General features: G+C 33.0%; 1 protein-coding gene across 5 annotated transcripts in view; it reads left to right on the forward strand.

Annotated features, from left to right (window-relative positions):
• Nucleotides 1-19,747, forward strand: part of RALGAPA2 (Ral GTPase activating protein catalytic subunit alpha 2) — a 544,635-nt gene that overhangs the window by 397,286 nt on the left and 127,602 nt on the right. For 4 of the 5 annotated variants that reach the window (XM_007476631.3, XM_007476632.3, XM_056813835.1 and 1 more), the window contains 2 exons: nucleotides 5,775-5,930; nucleotides 15,209-15,367. In XM_007476631.3, the coding sequence (XP_007476693.2) occupies nucleotides 5,775-5,930; nucleotides 15,209-15,367 (315 nt within the window). The remainder of the gene's footprint in view (nucleotides 1-5,774; nucleotides 5,931-15,208; nucleotides 15,368-19,747) is intronic. The other variant, XM_056813837.1, reaches the window with a different exon arrangement.

Raw genomic sequence — 19,747 nt, forward strand, 5'->3', positions numbered from 1 at the left:
AAGTACAAATTAATGTGTACTTTGAAATCTGAAAGAGAGAAGAGGTAGAGACCTGAAAAACTTTCATGGAGATGATAACATGAGTTGATCTTCAAAGGCTGGATGTGTATTCAAAAAGAGTAAAAAGGTATGGAAGTGATTTCAGGCATACAAAACACTTAGTCCTCTACCAACATATTATTTTGACATAACCTGAATTGGAAGGAAAAAAGGAATCTTTAGCTGAGATGATAACTAATACTATAGGAAGAATAGTAAATTGGGGTTGCCTTGCAAAGTAATAATGACTTTAATGGACAAGTGAGATTAGAAAAGAAGTCAAATACTAGAAAGATGGAATGAATAAGATATAATGGAAAAAAGATAAAATAAAATGAGTTCTCTTAATTGGAATGAATATCCATTGAAACTCAGATTCTAAGATTCATGGAGTATTCATTGAGAAAAGAATATGTTACTGAATCATGTTTTTAAATAGGGCTTATAACTAGACTTGTGATTTCATTGGTATGAGGAAATCCCAGGTGGGTCAGGAAAGCTCTTAAACTTTCTCAAAATTTCCCTTTAAAAAACTTTAAAGTAATGCCTCAAATTAAATTGTGGAGCAATAGAGCCAACAAAATAACCAGATGAGACATTTTCCCAACCAAGGACAACTTGGGTTTGGGCAGAAAAGTCTATGACATTGGGTTGGGGACTGGCTCAGAATTCATTTGGCAACACCTGAAGCCTGCATTAGCATTAACTGTGAGAGTAGCAGCAGCAGCTTTGGGAGTTCTCAGCCCAGAGATAGCAAGGGGTGAGACAGCTAGTCAAAAGAGAATATAGGGGATCTATTGCTATTCCTGGGTACAACTGATGCTGATTTGCACATTTTGTACACATGTAAAGTTCTGGGTCACAGTTCTAGGATGAAGAAGACCTTTAGTCCTTGCAAGTGCAAGGAAACAGAGACTGTTCCTGAGTAAAGGACAGACCAGGACAGTGGTGGACACAACTCTTCCCAGCTCATTCCGCCATGGAATAACTGAGAACTTGCAGACTCCCAGACTGACTAACTTTGAAAACAGCAGCCAAAAAAAAAAAAGCCTGAACTTCAGCATAGTGCCTCTCCATCTCTGGCTGAATGGAGCTTGACTTTAGCATAAAGTTTAAAGTCAAGAAATAGACTGGGAAAATGAGAGGTGAAAAAAAAAAACTTGATTATAAAAAGTTAATATAGTATCAGAGAAGACCAAGACAAAAACTCAGACAACAAATATAAAAACAGCTACAAGCAAGATCACAAAGAAAAGATGCTAATTAGACACAAATCCAACAAGAATTCCTGGAAGAATGAAGAAACTGAAGAGTCCTAAAGGAAAATTTGGGGAAAGAAATAAGTATTGTGAAAAATTTTGAAAAGAAAATTAATGACTTGGTAAAAGAGTGACCTAAAAAATACTAAAGGAAATAAGGAATTGACCCAATGGCAAGAGGCCTAACAATTCATCATAGAAAAAATTCCTTACAGCTTACTAAGGAAAATGATTCCTTTCAAATTAGAATTGAACAAAATATGAAATACATCATTGAAAAAACAAGTGACTTGGAAAATTGGTCAAGGAGAAATAAAATTTAAGGATTACTGAAAGGATTACTGAAGTACTTCAAAGCTGTGATCAAGAAAAGAACCTAAACATCAAATTTCAAAAAATATAAATGAAAACTAACTTGATATTTTTTATCAAGAGAGTGAAATAGAAATTAAAATAATCCACCAATCACCTCTTAAAGGAGATCCCAAAATGAAAGTTTGTTGGAATATTATGGCTAAATTCCAGAGGTCAGACCAAAGGGAAACTATGGCAAATATCCAGAAAGAAACAATTCAAGTACATGGAAACTTAGTCAGTATGAGGTAAGATTTAGCAATATCCACTTTGAAGGTGCAGAGAGTTTGGAATATGATATTCTCTGAGGCAAAGGATTTAGGATTAAAATCAAGAATAACCTATCCAGAAAAACTGAGTATAATCCTTCATAGGGAAAAAAAATGGATATTTAATGAAATAGAGAGCTTTCAAGAAATCCTTCCATAGAGAGCAGAAGTAAAGAGAAAATTTGATACTCAAACATAATTCTCAAAAGAAGCATTAAAAGGTAAACATGATGGTTGGGGGGGGGGAGTGGGAGGAGGAGAGAGAAAGAATATGATTCATGTAACCATGGAAAATATCATGAATTTAATTAATTAAATAAACTTAAATTCTTTTTAAAAATGGTAAACATGAAAGAAATCATAAGGGCCTGGATATGGTTAAATCATTTCAATTCCTATATGAAAAGATGATTCATTTAGCTCCAAAGCTCTTTATTTTTATTCAGGCAGTTAGGAATATACATAGACAGAAGTCATAAGTATAAATTGATTATGTTGGGATAATCTCCAGAAAAAGAAGAATGATTAAGAAAGAAGAATGTACTTGGAGAATGAGAAAGAGAGAGGTAAAGTGGAGAAAATTTTCTCACATAAAAGACTTTCAAGGAAAAACCTTTACATGACAGGGAAATGAGTATGGCCAATAATTCTTGAATCTCATACTCATTGGAATTGATACAAAGAGGAATCAATATATGTAAACACTCATTTGGGCAGAGAAGTCTATTTTAGGAGAGGAAGGGACAAAAGAAAGAGGGAGGACAGAAGGGTGAATTAAAAGAGGTGGTAATCAGAAGCAAAATACTTTTGAGAAGGAAGGGACAGGATAAATAGAAAGAAAAATAAAATGGAACAGAGAAAAATACATGGGTGATAATCATAAATGGGAATGGGAATGGGAATATGAGCTCATGATAAAACAAAATATAAGAGAATGGATTAGAAACTAGAATCCAACAATATCTTGTTGAAAAGAGATGCACTTGAAATAGAAAGACACAGTTAAAATAAGGGACTGGAGCAGAATCTATTATCCCTCAGCTATAATAAAAAATACTGGATTATCAATTATGATCTCAGACAAAGTAAAAGCAAAAATAGAGCTCATTAAAAGATATAATTGGGGAAACTATATTTTGCTAAAAGAAGATATAGGCCATGAAGTAGTATCATAAAATTTATAGCAAATTTTACTGATATCATATATATGGAACCGAGTCAAATTTATAAAAATAAGGCTCATTCCCTATTTAATAAATGGTCGGGGGGAGGCAGCTGGGTAGCTCAGTGCATTGAGAGCCAGGCCTAGAAACTGGAGGTCCTGGGTTGAAATCTGGTCTCAGACACTTCCCAGCTGTGTGACCCTGGGCAAGTCACTTGGCCCCCATTGCCTAGCCCTTACCACTCTTCTGCCTTGGAGCCAATACACAGTATTGGCTCCAAGACAGAAGGTAAGGTCTTCTAATAAATAAATAAATGGCGATTCAGAAGCAGAAGGTAAAGCTATAATCTACTGTCCTATGAAAGCATATTCTAAGTCAATAATGATTAGAGAAATGCACATTAAAGCAAATCTCAGGTACCAATTCATAATGATCAAAAATGAAAAATGCTGGATGGGCTAAGAGAAAATAGGAGTACAATGTAGTATTAATAGAGTTCTGAGTTGGTCCAACCATTAGGGGAAATAACCTGAAACTATACCAAAAGGCAAACCCTTTGACTAGCAATACCACTACTTGGTTTATACCCCAAAGAGACCCATATGTACAAAAATTTTTATAGCAGCTCTCTTTGTGGTGGCAAAAAAATTGAAAATTGAGAGGATACTCATCCATTGGGTGGGGAATGGCTGGACAAGTTCTTATATATGATTATAATGGAATATTGTTGTGCTATAAGAAATGGCAAACAAGATACTGACAAAAAACCTAGAAAGATTTATATGAAGTAATGCAAAGTGTAGTGAGCAGAAACAGATTATTGTGCATCATATTAGCAATGTTGTAAGGAAAGTTTTGCTTTCTCTAATCCATTCAGTGATCCGAGACAGTTCTAAAGGATTCCTGATGAAAAAATACTATCCTATCAGAGCTAGGTGGCCCAGTCGGAGCACCAAGTCTGAAGATGAGATACTGAGTTTAAATAAATCTCACCTCAGATACTTCCTAGCTCTGTGACCCTGGAGGCAAGTCACTTAATGCCCATTTCCTACCCCACATCACTCCTTTGCCTTGGAGCTGATGCTTAGTATCAATTCAAAGAGTTTAAAGGGTTTAAAAAAAAGAAAAGAAAAAAATTTATTCATTTTCAGAGAAAGAACTTAAAAATTCTGAGTACAAATTGAAGTATAACTTTTCAGTTTACTTTTTTTGTGATGTGACATACAGAGATATATTTTGCAGTATTTCACATATAAAATTGATAACCTATAGCTTGCTTTTTCTGGGGGTATGGGAGAAGTGGGAGGGAACAAGAAAATCTGGAACTCCAAAGTTTTTTAATTGAAACAGCTAAAAACAAATAAATAATACCTTTCTTGGGGAGTGGGAACCATTCCCAAATAAAGAAAATTTTCTTCCTATGTAGGTTAGTATCATCTCTGCAATTTACAGTCTTAGAGAGTTGCCTAGAACAGAGGTCTGCATGCTACAACCTAATGGCCAATCTTGCCTGCCTCTTTTTGTGTAGCAGTAATATTTTTTTAATATATATTGTTAAATATGGAACAACTATTCAAACATGTAAAAAAAAACATTTTAGCATAGGGCAGTATAGAAAAAAACAGACATTGTTTTCTGATCTCTGATCTAGAGCCATGAGAATTGAAATGAATCAGAAGGAATTGAAATGCAATTATCAACATATTAAAAACAAAAACAAACAAGTTTAAGTATCCCTCAGGTTAAGAACCTTTAGTTTTCATTATGCCTAGACTTCTTAGAAATTTCTGATTTTAGAATAGCACTGACTTTGAAGCAAATTCTCCCAAAGGCTTTAGGGAGACCTAGGTTCAAACTGATACATACTGGATGACTGGATGACGTTAGCTAATTAGATAATTGTATTTCAATATAATTAGTTTTCTTTTTAATCTTACATATTTTGATCATTTAAAAATGTTCTGAGAAGTGCATTGCCTTCCACCAGACTACCAGTGATCTATAACACACAAATATATAAAAATGTTAGGAATCCCTGATCTTCTATAATTTTTATTCCTTTTACTTTCATTTTTTTAAGAATATAGAAAAATTTAAGAAGTATGGATTTGTATAATGGGTGTGATGGTGATTTTTAGCTGTAAAGTGAGATTTCTCAAAGAAAAAGCCTTTAAAATGTAAGCTCATTACTCCTCTTTAAATTATTTTAATACATGATTCTTTTATTTATTTTTTTAAACCCTTGCCTTTTGTCTTAGAATCATTATTTGTTCCGAAGACAGAAGAGTGATATGGGCTAGGCAACTGGGGTTAAGTGACTTGACCAGAGTTATTTTAAATGTATCTTTATGTTCTTTATTCTTGACCATGTTTTCTGTCAAACAAAAAAGCATTCTTTTATCTTATTATATTTAACTTGAAAGAAACGTCTTTTTTTCAAGGTAAAAAAAAATTAATTAAAATGGATCTAAGTATATAATACACAGAATTCATGCATCTTAGAAGGGGGAAAAATGGTCTACTCATTGAAAGGATCTGGGCACTAACTAAACAATTAACACTTAAGCCATAACTTTACAAAGAGCTCTACACACTTTAAATTTATAATGTATTCCCTGTCTTATAGTTTTATAAATCAAAAGTCCTGGTTTTTTAATTATCATTATTTTTCATTTTCTTACGTATATAAGGTTGACCTTTCATCACACTGTGGATTTATGGGTGGCCTGCAGCGAAATGGCAGCACAGGACAAACTGCACCATACTATGCTACCTCTACTGTGGAAGTAATTTTCCATGTCTCCACTAGAATGCCTTCTGATTCAGATGATTCTCTTACCAAAAAGGTAATGATGCATGTATATATTCTTTAAAAATGTTTTCTAGATAGTGCTAAAAATAAACCTTGTCCTTCATTAATTCCTCTCTATTCTAAGGTTTGCTAAACTAATTTTTTTTTGAACAATGGTTTTTGGAACCAGAAAAACTGATTTTGAAATCTGACTTCTTTATTTATTACCTGTGTGATGCTAAGCAAGTCAATGAATTTGTTTGAGCCTCTATTCTTCATCTGCCATATGAGAAAGTTGGACTAGTTGGCCTCTGGGGTCCCTTTAAGCTCCAAATCCAAGATTTGATGGTTAAAAAAATGAAATATAACAAAAATAGTTAATCACTCTTGAAACCAGGTCTTTAGATCAGGAGATAAAGGGCCAAAAAAGGGAAGTATTCACAATAATCTGTTTCTTAATGCTTATTACTACATTTTCTAGCACAAATGTAGATTTTGTTATAGACACATAATAAAATACATATGTGTATATATAGATATGTAAAATCGAGGCTGGTTTTTGTTTATGATAACCTAGTGATAAAGTATAGATGTTTATATATATTATATATATATAAGTAGTTATAACTTCTAATAAAAAGAAAATGGCATTGTTTAATCCATTTTTGTTAATAGCTTATGAATGAAAAATAGCACAAATTTTATCTATAGATATATACAAAATGTATATTTACATATATTATAGATATCTATAGATACACATAACCTTTTTTATTAGTAGGTTATCATGAAGACTAATTAAATATGTTTCTTATTGTCCCATACAAAGTAAATTGGTCACCATAGAGAATGCCCAAATAGGACATTCATTCCTATGACTATACTCTGTATAGAACTCTATCTCAGCTGTAGGTACTTGTATGCTTAGAATGTTGGTGAACCCTTTATATCATTATCCATCTGGTATAGTTCTGTCTGATGAACCACATGCAGATCCACTCTTGTTCTCTTAGTTGTATCTTCTCACTAAGCCATTATCCTTAGCACTTTTCCTTCATTTTGACTTTTTCAGAAAATTCTTACTTTGAGAAATTACTTATTTCTGACTAAGAATCCTAGTATCTGCCTTGGGTGAAAACTTTGAGTTACTCTGGTCTTTGGATAATGAAGGACAATAATCATAAAATCTTGAGTTTTGAGATAGGGAAAAAAGGAGGAATTGCACATTCAACTATAAAAATGTTCTAAAGATCAAAAATATGTCTCTTACAATCAGTGACAATCAAATATATATATGCATATATATATGTTATAATTAGTGTCACTTAAGGAGAGGTAGAATATAAAGGGTTCTTACCCAAGAATTTAGATTTATTTCTTAACTTAGCCATGATCCACAGTGTGAGTGCAAATGGAGTAGATAAAGCAATAATGCATTCAAGAAAATATATGAAAATAATCCACAAAAGGCATGAAATTTTTCAAAAGGCACATTAAATAAATATAGGTCACTACTACAGGCTTTCTTTTTTGAGGTAATATATGTATTGTCTTACAAGGGCAATTTGTTCAAGGACAAGGATCAACCAAATACAGTGCAACAAAATAGTAAAGATCCAGCAATAAGGAAGTCTTATCATGATCAATAGTCAAATACTATCAATACAGACAATTATTCATTTTCAACAGAAGGTACTCATTTTACATGGCTACAATGAATCTATGAGTCCTTCTCCCCAATTGTAATGACTGTTGGTGTAGCCAATAGGACCTAGAACAATCCATCATAAGCAGGTTCAGTCAACCCAGTATGTTTGAAATTCTTTATGTACACACCATCAGCAGGGTTTAAATCATGAAGTGAGAAGTCTTTGTGGCCTGCCTGAACAGCAGCTCCAGAGTTATGGAGTTCCCCCAATTTTGTTTGTAACTCTCTGATGTATGTGGTGATGGTTGTGTCCCCTCCTAACAATGAGGTATAGACAGGGGTAAATGGTTGTGCCTGAATAGGTGTATGTCCAGATAGCATATCAAATGGTGAGATGTGTAAATCACCTCTGGGTCAGCTTCTGAGACAAAATATGGCCAGAGAGAGAATTTCAGGCCATTTTAAATGTCTCTGCACAATTTGCCAATTGTAGCCCCAGAGGGAGAGATTAGAGCCAGACAGTTAGGGTTAGGGACAGGCATGAAATTTAGAAAGCAGGCTGGGGTGGGTGGAAGAGTCAGGGACTGGGGTTTTTCTGTACCCCCATTTGGTTTTAGCCTGGCAGGGAGGGGTGAGGAGGGTTAGGTTGTAAGCTAAGGCTCCTGGGCTGGGTTTAGGGACTAGGACTCCCCTTAGCTGGGGTGGGAAGAGGGCTTGGCGCTAAGAGGGTAGACCAGGACCCCCTGCTAAGGCAGAGGAGCCCAGCAGGGTTTAGGAGCTACCCCTAGTGGGTTGAAGCTACCCGGTAGGCTGGGGTTGGGGCAGGGAGTTTAAAGCTTACCAGTAGGCAGTGTGGCAGGGCAGCAAGCAGGCAGGCAGGTTCATATCCCTTCATGGTTGCCATAAATGAGGTAGGGGAAAAAAGAGGGAAAGATTGGTAGGTTTATTTAGGGTTAGGAAAGGAAAGTTTGATCTCCAGCAGCTAAGCAGGGACCAAAGCTCTCCACCTAGGTTAGGGGAAAAAGGTGCCCAAACCAGAGCTTCTCTCCTCTTTTATTCTCCCTCTGATAACTCCCACAATGAAAGTGGGAGGTGTCAGAGGAAGTTGCAGTAGAGTCCTGGGAGTTGGATGGGGTCTCCCAGGGCTTAGGTCCACTTCAAGCACAGTTTTAAACCAAAAGGAAATTTAAGAAAACATTGAATCTATCCCACATTCCTTATGTCATGAAAGTTTACCCAGCGAGGATAAATGGACCTTGTGTTGCACAGTAGTAATGCCAAGATTACAATTTGATTCATAAAGCAATGCTTTAAAATCTTCAGATATGATTCATTAATGCTAAATTAATTTGGATGAGATGACAATGATCCATCCTTCAGTGTTTTTGATACAGATTCATTCCTATTTTATCTGTTACAGCGATAATTCTTTTTACTTTCTTTAACTTCAAATTATTAATATTAACTATATCAATGGCTAGCTTCCTTTTTTGCCTTTTTGATCTCTTGCCATGACTTACTCCACTGTATTTTTAAAGTTAGAGCTCACAACACTAAGTAAAAGGAAGAAGGCCAAGTAGAATGTTGGTAAATGAACTACATTATAATTATAATATGTCCAATTTAAACCTACAGCAATTTCACTTATCTTATACCGAGATGTAGTCAATAAGTGTACCCTTTCTAAAAAAGATTATCACATTTTGTATGATTTTTGTTGATGTTCTCTCATAAATCGTCTACACAGAATCTATCAACTGCACTGGAGGCCTTTCTCTTGGTCTTTTAACAATGCAGCACCTGACCTCTATTATTGCTCGTTTGTGCTATGTGGCATGCATGTATCTTTTTCTTATCATACAGTTTTTCATTTTATGTCACTTTTTGCCATAACTTTTTTTTGCAATATCTTCCACATCTCTCAAGATCATACAAAAATATTTTATAAATAATTTTGTTCAACACTCCTCTGATTATCAGTATTTACCAAGACATTAGACAGAGATATTCACCAAAGTTTTTTGCTACCATTATGGAAATTGTCCTGCACAAAGTCCATATGACAGAGAAATTACCCATATTTATGAGATGGCTTTGTTATAGATGAAATTATATTGATTCCATCATGACTTTTAATACAACAGCACTTTCTCTATGTGATTTACATAGAAAAAGATTGGTTCAAACAATCTACATTGGAAATACTGAGTAGATTAAGAATGTAAATTGCCCAAATTATGGCATATAGTTGGAAGGGGAGCACATTAAGTAAGTCATCAGCACACATATTTGGGACAGACATTGCTAATAAGCAATAATCTGTCCTTAGAGTAGAAATGAGATCAGATTGGATTGCATTTGGAGAAGTACATAGCATTCTCTGTGATGTCCTAATTGATACCTGACAGAAATAAACCAATTTCTTAAAATTTATATTTTTCTAGTATTGTTACACAAATGTAAAACATGGAACATCATGACCTCTGAATAAATAAAACTACAAGTGATTCAAAGTTCAGTGGAGAAGTGCATTGTGTATATGGGAAAGGGGGAAAAGAGAGGAAGTTATCAACATAACCACACTTAAACAGAATGATTGATATGAAATTTTATATAATATTGTTATAGTTATGAAAAGCTTTCACATATATTCACAGAATATGCTGATCTCTATGCCCCTAATGCCAGGGTAAACCTATAGATTTATTTATGGGAAGATATCATAATAAAAAATTCTGTGAAATATTAAATGAATTGAGAACTGCACTAATAAAAGAAATATTCACATAAATCATGGATGTGTTGAAGTTCTGAAGCAAAGACAAGAAAATAGAATGATCTCAAATATATTCAAAACTGAAAGCCAGAGAGGATAAATGACAGACAGTAATTGACAGATTGAAAATTAAAACCTAGGACTTTAGACTCTTAGCTAGTCCAGTTTCCTATCTATATGCTTCCTCTTTAGAGTGGCATTACATTTTAGGAAGTACTTTCCAAACTGGAGACTGTTCAGATAAGAGATACCAGAATAGTAAGAGAAATTCTTTAACACGTACTATGTACTAGGCACTATACTAAGTGCCTTACAATTACCATTTCATTTGAGCCACACAACAACCTTGGGAGGCAAGGTGCTATTATTATGCCAATTTTATAGATGGAGAAACTGAGGCAAATAGGATAAGTGAATTTTGCCTGGTCATATAGCTTGTGTCTGAAGCCAAATTTTAACTCAGGCCTTTCTGATTCCAGGCTCAGTGTTCTGTGCATTGCATCACCTACCTGACATGAGAGGCATGAGAGGATCACTTGAAAGATTTGAGGATAGTTCTATCTTGAAGATGAGAAACTGTCTTACGTATCAGAAAGGGTTTCATCTAATTAAGAGAAGAGACCATTTCTAGTTAGCAGCAGAGATTAAAAACAGAACAAACTAAGTAGTTAACTTCAGTTAGGTGTAATGAAAAACTTCTTCATGATGATCCAAAAACCATGGAGCGATCTGCCTCAGGAGGTGAGGGAGGGAACCCATTGAACAAGGTCTTCAAAGCAAGACTGGATGTCCACTTTTTAGAGTCAGGAGAGGTGTGATTGCTGAGACTCCTTCCTGTTCTGAACATCTGTGAAAGGTAAAGGAAAGGACACAGTTCCCATCTTAAAGCATTTACCTCAAATGATATTTCAAATGATCTATTTGAGGCTACAATCCAACCAGGTCCTCACTTTCCTGACTCTTTGTAAATGCATAGTAAAGGATTTTAATGCTGTCAGGATCAAATTCTATTTTGTCATCAGTTTAATTATGAATTATGCAAAAAAAAGACCCTGTATATGAGAGGAGACAGTTTTACTTTCTTTAGAGGGAATAAAAATTTTAAACATTTCCTTTCTTTTAAATAAAATAAATACTGTTAGGTTTTTGTTATTGTTTTTTGTTAAAAACATACACTCCTACAAATGATGTCTCAGCTTTGGCCTTTTTTGAAAGATTCCCCACTGAAATCATCACAATTCAGCTGGTACCTTTTGCAGCTCCAGGATTTAGCATCATTAGTGATAAACTTTCTTCATCAGGATGTCTTGCAGCTAGAACGAAAATCAATCCCAGTAACAGCATCCGATAGTCCCTTGTCTTATTCTAACTAAATTGTACCTAATAGCTTAAAAATGAGCTGCAGAATTCTAAAGTGATTTATGCTATGCTCTGCCCTTGTCATAGTAGAACTTTTTCAATTCAGAAATCTGGTTGCAACCCCATACTGAACTCTTGATCTTTTGCTGCAGAAATTTGTTAGCTATAGCTAGATTAGATTTTTAGCAGCTAATCTAACTGCTGTAGGGGTTTTGCAAAGTGGGGACAGAGCTGTGCTATTGGATTTGTCCAATTCATTTGACTCCAGGACTATAATTGCACTTATGTCTTACAAGGCTTTTATAGCCTCAGGCTGGCCAGCAGCAGAAAAGCAAATTGGCAGTGATACAGTAAGAGTGAAAGGGAATGAAAGGCACACATTATCAGTCTCCAGGCAGCACTGTTCTGGCAGGAAGTTTCTTGGTTAATTTACAAATAAAACTTAGATTTTAGGATGGGCACACTGTCAGATGAACAATGGGGATGTCAGGCCTGACTGTTACTTAGTAAAAGTAGCAGCAATGCCTACCAAGGAGCAGGAATTCTTCAATCAAACAGACAACTCCTTTCTGGAGCCAGCTGGCTATGTAATGCAATTAGATGGAAAAGGAGGTCAGACTATTAGGTGTGTACCATGACCAGTGTCACCAGTGGCGTGCTGCCTGGCAGGCAGCATGCAGAATGGCTAAAGCATAGTGACTTTAAAACTGTTTATTCAAGCTAATGAGTAGTAGTGGTAAAGGACAGGACTCAGAACATGAAATGTTTTTGTAAGATTTGAAAAATGAGTATTTGTTCTGTAACTGACCAGTACATTCTGAAATATAGCTTACATTGAAGAGAAATAGTTGACATGACTAATTATAAAATGAAAAAGTCTATGAATTGGCCCCATAAGTTACAGGCATATTCTTAGATTGAGCTAACTTGGGGTCATTGTGAAGAAACTATAATTGAACAGTATGTTGCAATGAATCACTTTGGGGAATTTTTATCAGATAAAGAATTAAAGTGAATATGTTTTGTAAACTTTCCATTAACCTGGAAAAGTATGTAAAGTCTCATTTAGGCATCTTCTGGTAAGTTTTGTGACTAATAAAACTTGTGTTTTCAGTATTTAGTATGTTCATGTTGCATGTTTGTTGGCATATTTGAATATACTTTTGCCCCAAATATTTTATTTAATTGAGCTTGATGCCTTAACTGTTAATTTTGTGATTTAATTAATTACACATGTGGTACCCAGATGCTCAAGGCAAACATCATTGAAAAGAAAATAACCTCATGATGATTAATATTATGTTATAGCAATGAAAGTAAATGTTGCATAATAGTGAATTATTACAGGAAGAATGCTACAATTTCATGTATTTCTCCAATTGGTTGGCTGCAGTTTTATAATGGCAAACCATTGTTTTAAATATTTGTTTACTGTTAAATGGGAGTTTTAGAGAAATTATTTATCATGCTTTAAAATCCATAACTATCAATCCAAAATAGATTTCGTGCATTTTGATACATTGCCATAGGGTGGAATATTATTAATTTTTATGCTAGAATCTTAAAAACCAATCAAATAATCTCTAAAATAATATAAAGTAACACTAAGAGTTTTTATTTAAATAAGTGGGATTCTTCACCTGTAAGTTATTTGCTCAAGCATTATTTCAAGGGCAATATATTACTATTTTCAAGATTAGGGGTGTTAGGTATTGAATCCTGGCTATGTTCCAGCATTAGTAATTACATTCTGCTTTTCTGAATTCCCCCTGAAGTTTCAATTAGATGTTATTCACTTCTCTCTTGAAAACATTATTCGTTTTGCTGTTAACACAAAATGGCTACCATGTTTTCACTTTCAGAATAGTGTATTACACTGGTGAGATTTGGGACACTGTCAAAATGTTTTTAAGTTGTGATATTTGTTAAGGTGGAAATAGAGTTACTTAAAATTTTGATTCAGTTACATTAAGTATTCATTTTAAAAGCTGTTGTACCACTTTGTTCATTAGGCTTTTGTATACTTTGTGAGATCTGTGATTTCATCATTATGAATACTTTTCTAACAAGTGCTGGTACAACTCATTTATGTTTTCTCATCTTGTATGGCACTGTTTAGGTTGATCTGTAACTGGGAAAAAAAAACCACCAATGAGCAATTTTCAAAGAAAAGTTTTACACACCATTAGGAAGTAGTGCTCAACATAAATGATGAGCTATGAACCTACTGAAAATAATTGAATTGTACCCATACACCTTTGCACACAATAAACACAGAATTATAGAAATATAGATATGTCTTTTTTTTTAATAATTGATTTATAATTTTGTTTTCAAATGAATGAACTATAGAAGAGTAAGGAGACATTTTAATGTAACTGGCTTTCTTTTGTAACCCTATAATAAAAACAGAATATATTGTGTTCACCTGCGTTTTTCCACTTCAGTAGTTAAACCGATGAAGAATTTCCATCTCCTAACCTTTTTACATTTAGTGTATATCACATGTACCTTACCACCCCCAAATGATTACCTTTTGGGTTTTTTTATTACAAAATGCTTATTTTTACAGTAGTCTAACCTTACCTTTACCTTTAATTTTGACACAGGACATGTATTTCGCAAGTTGAAGTATCAGTATTCTTTCATTTTTCATAGTGCTGTATTTGTAAGATAAATTTTAGAATTTTTTTCATGGTGCCCACATCATTATATTATTATTTTTAAAAACTGAAAATTTATCTTCCTAGTAGAAAGTTATGAGAATTGAGAAATCCTCTACCTAGAAGTATCATTATGATTACAGTACTTTAGGAGAACATTTTAATTTTTGATATCAAGTTTCTACACTCTTGACCCATTTAATATTTACCTAGATAGAATTACTTATGAGATACGATTCATTCTTAGTAATATTTTCAAATCATAGAAATTCATTCTGTGTTATTTGTCTCTGTGGGTAAAATAGCATAATAAATAGACTATGATTTTTGAACCTGGAATAAAATATACCAATTTTGTGCAAGTTTAGATTTCTTAATGTAATTCTTAAAAGTTTTTTACAACAAATAAGCACTATAAGTTATAGAATAACTGTATTATAATTATAATTGCATTTTTCTATTAATGTATTTTTCTGATTAGCTAAATATTGAGTCAAGATTCTTCTAAAGTAATGCCATGATGAAAAAAAATAACTCTTATCTTTTATTTTGTAGTGTTTTCAGAATACTGCTCTTGTTGTCATTAAAATTTTGTTGAAATTTTTTTCCCATTAACACTTTGTACTAGAACAACAATAATTTCTCTGCATGTACTGATTATAAATGCTGTATAAGTACCAATATGTGTTTCAAATGAAGTCCATATTATTTTTAAGTAATCATGCCACCTGCACCATTTTATTGCACGTAGAAGAAATCAGTGTTTTAACCTTTTTAAGTAATGAAATATTTCTGCTGCTGAGCATTGTAATTCAATTTGTAAACCATGACCCCTCATAAACTGTTGTTATCACTCTGATTAATAAAGAGCCAATTTGCTGTTGCAGCTTCGTCACTTGGGAAATGACGAGGTTCACATCGTCTGGTCTGAACACACCAGGAACTACCGCAGGGGTATTATACCAACAGATTTTGGAGATGTTTTAATTATTATTTATCCAATGAAGAATCACATGTTCTTCATCGAGATAATGAAGAAACCAGAGGTACAATTTCATCATATTATTGCCATGTCCTATGTACTGTTTGGCATATACTTAACTGTTATGGAAAAAATATATATAAATGCAATGAAGTAATTTACATTTTTTTTGTAAATGGCACACATAGAGCTAAGTTACAACTTAATCCAAATTTAAATGGAGTTATAAATGAACAAAGATATTCAAAGACTTTTCTAAAGATATGAAAGTATAATCTTTGATTCCAAAGCTTCCATCTTCTTATTTAACTTTCTTGCTATTTATTTGAAGTATCTTTTAAGAATCCAACTCCAATAAGAATTTATCATAATGAATTGAATATCAAAAATAATTAAAAATCTGAATTTATACAATGAAGTTGATTGATAAATATAAAGAAATGAGCAAATAAAAGTTTCATTTCTGTTATATAATATCTAACATAATATGATTTTGAGGTTCCTCTAAAATTTCAATAAAGAAGATGGCATCACCAACTTGGATATATTAAGGGGATATCTGTGTACACTGTAACTTAGATAATCTAATGATTTCTTAACATTTGCCACAAAATCAGCTTAACCAATTAACATTGATGCTAAAAATGACACGGCCTATCCTATCCTATGAGAATTTCCATAAACTAATTTGACTACCTAAATTTAATACCCTTAGTATTGCTTTTATTTGGTAAAAATAAGATTGTCAAAGGGGAAGTCCCTCTCCCCCACAATTTTCAGATTTGTATAAGAATTTCATACTTTAAATGTTACAGGTGCTATTTTTATTTTATTTGTATCCCTAGCACTCAGCTTAGTGCCTGGTAAATATCTGGTACTTAATAAATATTTGTTGAATTGAATAGAATAAAATAGTCAAGGTAACTTATAGGTAGGGTGACTCCAGGCTTAAGTAAATATTAAATTTATTCTGTATTTTTATTCAAAAAGTATATTTAATACACTACCAATTTTTTGATTAGCCAATAAAGTATTTTACTTAATAAATAAGGATTTATGTCCTAGCTTTTAGTGAAATTATGAGAAATACATTTTATTTTGAGGTTAAAAAATACAAATATAAGATTGTTCAACTGTACGATACCATTACCTGAAACATCCTAACTACATGTGATAAGATCCAAATAGTATGGCACTTAATAAAATGATATTTACATTGTTCTTCAAAACCATTATGGTAAATAGATCTTCCCTGTGTTTACTACTTAGATTTTTTACCAATAAAGTAAGAATTCAGGGGTTTCTTCACAATAAGTGTATACTATGTTTGATTTACATCTCATAAAGATTATAGTATCAGCAATACTTATTTCTTTATAAAATATGTATTTTCTCCCCAAAGATTTATTAGATAAAAGCTATAAAAAGAGATAAATATTAAGATATTAGAAAATAGCATTTTTCAGAATAAGAACCTGTCATCCTGCAGTAATTAGTTACTCTACATGTGTGTATTCAGAAGAAAACTTTAAAAGTATCATTCACTCTTCCATAATTTTCTTATTTCCTTCAGTATAACTTTAGGGTACTTTACTTTTCATCTTCAAAGATAAATAAGTAGAGATTTGTACTACAATCAAATTTGTGCTGTTCTGAAATTATTTCATATAAATATCAATTTCAATTTTGTAAAAAAAAAAAATAGGTTACAGATTGTGTCAAAATGAGTCCAGAGAACCCATTTCTTTAATACTTTATTTCACAAGTCCTAAGGGCAAAACAGAATAATAGGTAACTGGAAATTTAGTGTTATCCCTACATTTAAAATACAAACCATTACAATGTAATAAAATTAATCCAGACATTTCCAGGGCAAGTGTGGCTGACCTTTTGTTCACCAACTACTGACCTCAGGGTGAATGAAAGAGGCTTGCAAAGGGAAATGTCTGTTGTTTGGCTTCAGTCCCTGGTATTTAAATTGCATTCCCTAATCAAATGAAAAGGCTGTCCTCTCTATCAGGTTACAGAATCCATGGCAACATTTGGCCTTTTATATACATAATGTTAGCCTTTTTGTTTGCAACTAAGTAGAGACACCTGGAGCAATGTTAACATTAACCGATTTAGCATTAATAGCTTCATTATATAAGAATTTCTGATCAGATAGCTGTTACTTTTGTTATATTGCTTCAGCTTGTATTGTTTTCATTTTTTATCTCCCTGCTTGGCAACCAGGCAATGATTTGCAAATTTTTTTTGTCTTGATTAATTAAGCAATATAATTATCAAGAACCGTGATGCTGTCTTTGCTCAACAAAGCTTCTGAGAGAAAACAATAGTAAGTCTGTTAGTATGAATGCATTCCACGCGTCACAGATGCATGAGGATATTCTAAACAATGAGACGAAAAGCTGCTTGCAAAAGAGGACAAAGAATGCCATGCAGACTCAACACACTACACATACCGCCAGGGACATACTGTGGGTTCCCTGGGACACAGATGCCTCGTTAGATTGCAGCTAGTCATCAGAGATTAATTCTCAGCCATTTGGTGCAATAATTTACCCATTCCCCAGTCTTTTAACTAGTGCTACTTACTATAGAAGGGAAATCTTTGTACTCAAAAGGTTTATTTAACCTTACTTTTAGTGAACACGACAAAAATAATTATTTTTGTTTAGAAATTATAATGAAGCAGCTGCTTGAAATGTAAAGAATGTTTTTGGATGAGTAGGATGAGTTATTGTAGAAATTTTAGACAGAGGTGAAGGTACTTTTTTTTGCAACATTTCATCAGAATATATTTTGACCTTTTGGCTCAAATATATTTATCTGGATAGTTTGTGATAAGAAGCATCTTTAAAAGAATTTTACTTTATCCCTTTTAAAAAAAATTAGTAGGAAAAAACTGCTTTTTTATAGTAATGCATATTCAAATGTTAGTTCCATTCAGTCTACCTCATTAATAGAGTCTTTAATAACTTAAGGTTATTTGTCATATAAGCTATATATATTATTCATCCAATAAAATTCTCTTAAGTTGAAAACTATCATTTCATAGGTTACTAATGTTCAAATGGTTCAGCCAGCATGAATGAATGTTTTGAAACCTGTTTGATGATACAAAGAAAAAATGTCTACCTCTAAGACTTCAGTATTTTATTCTTTGACTCTATGGTTCATTTTCTCCCAGTGAAAGATTTCATACTATATAAGAAAACATGTAAGAAAAGCTTCCCTTACAGTCTATAAATCTTTAAATTGTTATTTGAAGTCATTAGTTTTTTTCATTGTAAATAATAATTGTATTTATTTTCAAGCCAAAACTTACTCCCATACCTTTAACTGTCTGAATGACCTTAAATAAATCAATTGTTGATATGTTAAAGGGAATACAACCAGGATTGATTCAGAAAATATAAGAAGAGAATTATCATCTATTCAATATCATAATTAGTAATTGCAGATTAAAATAAATGTTCTTTTCTAATAAAAATCATTTTACTTAATTTGCTTGAGCAATAATTGTTTTAATAATATAGGAGTTAATTTACTTAGCTTTTTAAACAGACCACCTGGAACTGAGCTGGCAAAAGTTAAGTTCTAGGCTTAGCTCTGGTATTATTCTTTGTGAATCTGAACAGATTCCTTAACTTTTCTGAACATCAGTTTCTATAAAGTTCCATTCAGTGTTCAAAGTTAAGGTCTTGCCTGATCCCAAAATAGTCTTAATATTTTGATCTTTAGTAGATAACCATGTTATTCTATGGCTGACAGATATAGGGATAAATTTTCCACTAGTATGCAACAGTATATACTAGTATACAATAATAATTATTATTATAATTATAATTATAGCATTTATGTAATATTTTAAGGTTTTTCAAGCTTTCTTAATATTAGCTTATTTGATTCTCATGACAGACCCAGGAGGTAAATGCTGTTATTATCCCCATTTTACAGATGAGGAAGCTGAGTTAGATGGAAGTTAAGTGATTTGACCAGTATTACACAACTTGTAAAACTATATTTGAACTCAAATTGTTCTTATTCCAAGCGCAGAAATCACTCCACAATTCTGTGCCACCTCATTGTCCCATATTTTTGAAATAGCTTAGTTGGAAGAGAGTGAGAATTTTCTTTGGAATATCTCTTTTATTTCTAACAAACTTTGTTTCATTTTAGATCTCATCTTATATTCCTGCCATGTTCTTTTATTTCCCTCTCCTGAAGACACTGGCCACCTTCTGCAGTACACAGTGTACCTTTGGGCATGCCCCCAATACATTAATTCCTCAAATTAGTGTTATTTTCTGAATATGGAAAACAATTTTTTTCTTCAAATGGGGGGTATAACCAGTCTCTCCAATTATTAATTTCTACATTTACTAACAAATGAGGTCCTTACAAGGTCAAGGAAAGGTAAAAAGCCATAAATACAGCA

This window comes from Monodelphis domestica, chromosome 1 (genome assembly GCF_027887165.1).
Source record: "Monodelphis domestica isolate mMonDom1 chromosome 1, mMonDom1.pri, whole genome shotgun sequence".
NCBI classification, from domain to species: Eukaryota; Metazoa; Chordata; class Mammalia; order Didelphimorphia; family Didelphidae; genus Monodelphis; species Monodelphis domestica.